This window comes from Abrus precatorius, unplaced genomic scaffold, assembly GCF_003935025.1.
Source record: "Abrus precatorius isolate BTA unplaced genomic scaffold, Abrus_2018 Scaffold6, whole genome shotgun sequence".
NCBI classification, from domain to species: domain Eukaryota; kingdom Viridiplantae; phylum Streptophyta; class Magnoliopsida; order Fabales; family Fabaceae; genus Abrus; species Abrus precatorius.
In genome coordinates this window covers 10712714-10715981 of record NW_020874406.1, presented here as the reverse complement: position 1 = coordinate 10715981, position 3268 = coordinate 10712714, and the positions used below count along the sequence as shown (strand labels likewise).

At 34.8% G+C, this 3268-nt stretch overlaps 1 protein-coding gene across 1 annotated transcript; it reads right to left on the bottom strand.

Annotated features, from left to right (window-relative positions):
- Positions 1-1236: 1236 nt before the first annotated feature.
- On the bottom strand, positions 1237-2981 carry LOC113869952 (ribonuclease 3-like). Its single transcript, XM_027506509.1, has 4 exons — positions 2366-2981; positions 2056-2266; positions 1589-1820; positions 1237-1465 (listed from the first exon to the last, which is right to left on the bottom strand). Exons 1-4 carry the CDS (start codon positions 2942-2944, stop codon positions 1462-1464), a joined length of 1026 nt encoding a protein of 341 aa, XP_027362310.1. The 5' UTR covers positions 2945-2981; the 3' UTR covers positions 1237-1461.
- Between the last annotated feature and the right edge of the window lie 287 nt (positions 2982-3268).

Genomic DNA, 3268 nt, shown 5'->3' with positions numbered 1-3268 from the left:
CTTACAATTTCAAATTCAAAAGTTAAAAAAAATATTTTATGTATCCACTTTCTGTTGTTAGTATTGAACTTTTCTACTTTAACTCTATTCTCATTCTCAATGTCTGTCTCATTAAAACCTAACAAATATGAAACGTTATTAATTAAAGTTAGTTGTCAATGCCGTCAGAAGAGGTCACCAAGTGATCCCACACGAAAGGACAACCATTGTGCAGATATATTTCGTTGTTGCTTTAACATTGTCAATCAATCAAATCTCACACAAGATAGGGTTATCACTGACAAATAACTTGTGTGTTTAGTTTCGCTTATTGTTTCTAAAAATTTTAGTTTAGAAAATTATTATATTAAGATACATTTAGCATTTATGATCTTTGAATATTTATTTTTTTTATCTATGTTTATACCTTATTCGGTAACTACATATTGAATTTTTGTATTATTATGCTACTTATGTGAAGTTATATAAACATATTTTTCTTTATAAATATTTTTTTTCACAAACAAGTTCGGGTAATAGGTACAAGATAGGTATGCGAGTACCCAGAGGATACGGGTACGAGGATTAATGTTCATACCTATGCAGATATGGAATCAGGTACGGGTATTTTTTTAAAACGCAGGTATAGAGATGGATACTATAGTACCCTACCCATACCCTACCCATTGTCATCCCTACTTATATAATAAGTGTCTATCCTATATAAGTGCTTAATTAAGTCACTTTCCCAAATAGCACTTTCGTATATGGCTTTAGTCTCCCTTATACTCAATTATATACTCCTCAAGTTCTTACTATGAGAAACAGAACCCTAAAATACATAGACCAGTAATATGCATTGAAATAAGCTAATTATAATTAATATTCATATAAATTTATAAAAATACTCTTTCTAATTAATGAATAAACCCACTTGTCTGAAAAAGTTGATACTATCTCGTAAATATAAATCTTATAATAAATGAAGATAAAATTGGAAATTAATATTTAATATGTGTCAAGATTGATGCATGTTTCTTATATTTTGGGCTAATAAAAAAGTACTTATTTTTTATAATAAAAACAGAAAGAATATACTTTTTCTCATTGAAAAATAAATAAATCAATCCTAGAATACTAAAGTCAAAGTTGCTTGATTACCATTTCAACCAACTACTTATTAGTTATGAATTTAATATTTTAAATATAGATAAATGTAAAACAAATCAATTATAAGCGTATAACGTTAATACGTCACCCTGAAAAGTGAAAACACAGCACTTAATGCATTAAGTACCAATACTGACAACATTTCTATTGCCTTAATTAACTAATGATACAAGACAACATAAGAACCAAAGTAGTTGCATAAATAAATTACATTACTAAATGGATATTGCTTTATTATTTTATTTCCCTGACAAACGGAAGGTGTCTTAGATCCCAGCGGTTTCCTCAACATCCAGCATAGAAGATAGAAAATTAACTGCTTACAAAAAAATCAAAATCAAAGAGGCATATATAGGTTATGTACGTACACATAGAAAACCATAAAAGCAAATTGTTTTTTTTATTATTATTATTATAAAATAGTTGAAGGTAAACTTACGTTGGTGGAGAGGGAAATATAAATTCCTCCTCGCAATTACCCTGCGGGCTGCTACTTAGGCAATTTAGGAGTGTTTCCCCATTTACGTTAACACACAGGCGAATAGTTTCAAGTTGAAGTCTACCCGATTCATCCTTAGAACATGTTATGAGTGCTTCTGTGTTCGTTGCTGCCTTAATGGCTTCCAAAACCTCCTCTGCGGTGTGGAGAGTACTTCCATCTGGTTCAATACCTAAAGATATCGATGAAAGCATGCCAGCAACTTTTGTTAATGATCCATGCACCTTAATTAAATAACTGCTTTATTCAATATGAGACCAAATTAACTTATTAATTACTCTTTCTGGACTCAATTATAAGCAAAAAAACATACATATATATTCTTTGGACTCAAATATCAGTGAAATCCAATCAACTCAACTCTATTTAATATACATATATAATTTTTCAAGAGGCTAAAGGAGTACCTCGATGCGCCATTTCATCCATGATAAGTGGACCATGATCTTTTGCAAGAGCAATAGCGGTTTCAAGATAAGCATCTGGGGGGAATCTGTTGGAAGAGCAGCTCCCGTACGTGATCCACTGGTCTATCCATAAAAACTTGCTCGTAAAAAAGTTATCTGCATTTTCTAATCGTGGCCAGTATTCGAGCAGATCTCCTCGCAATTCATCAAGCTACGACCGATGAACACGACATGCACAATTAGTTAAATGAAAAATGAAACAAACAAAAAATAAAAAAGTATATAAAATATTGAAGAAAAAAATAGTTACAATATCGTCCGTCATTCTCTCCTCAGTATCACAATAAACTGGAGGCAACAACCCAAAGTCCCTCTGTGGCCTAAGTCCACGAATGGTAAAATGTTGCTTTGGCACAGGTGGGTTGCACGTGCCACGTGAACTGCAATAAGCATTTGGCCATTGTAAAACTAGCAGGAAATAATTAAATCCCGGTGGATTAATGGGTCGAGGAGGAGGAGGAGGTGGTGAAGGGGTAGGCGGCGGAGGAGAAGGAGGTGGTGGAGAAGGAGGAGGTGGCGGGGGTGGACGACGTGGAGGTGGTGGAGAAGGAGGAGGTGGTGGAGGTGGACGACGTGGAGGTGGTGGAGAAGGAGGAGGTGGTGGAGGTGGACGACGTGGAGGTGGTGGGGGTGGACGAGGAGGTGGTGGACGAGGTGGAGGAGGAGAAGGTGGTCGTGTAGGTGGTTGTGTGGGTGGTCGTGTAGGTGGTTGTGTGGGTGGTCGTGTAGGTGGGCGTCTGTCCTCTTCTGCAGGGAGTGAGGAAGCCAACAGAAACCCAAGCAACAAAATTACAACACTAAACAGCAAATGCTTCTTTGAGATAGCCATTACGTAGTAGTTTACTACTATTAGTGTGATTCTTTTACTGAATCATGTTAACACTAACGTGAGGCTTTTATAGGCATATTCATGTCTGAGAGAGGGATCTTATCTTATGCCAATCCTGCATCTTCCTTCTCAGTAATATTTATAAAAGGTGGTGGAAATAGTTGAACTGATGACTAGCGTTGCATGCATGCCTAAAGCCACTAAGGCTTTGGTGGCTTTAGGCCCCTCAAAAGAAATTTTTTTAATATTAATATATTTTTTTTAAAATTAAAATTATATTTAAAAATAATTTTTAATTAAAATAATTTAAGTAACTTTTAATTT

What these genes read in the sequence shown, in the direction of transcription:
- LOC113869952 (XM_027506509.1), bottom strand. Translation starts at nt 2,944, where the DNA reads ATGGCTATCTCAAAGAAGCATTTGCTGTTTAGTGTTGTAATTTTGTTG. An exon ending in AGAGAATGACGGACGATATT is followed by an intron (nt 2,267 to 2,365) that starts GTAACTATTTTT and finishes CATCGGTCGTAG; the next exon opens with CTTGATGAATTGCGAGGAGA. An exon ending in GGATGAAATGGCGCATCGAG is followed by an intron (nt 1,821 to 2,055) that starts GTACTCCTTTAG and finishes CGATATCTTTAG; the next exon opens with GTATTGAACCAGATGGAAGT.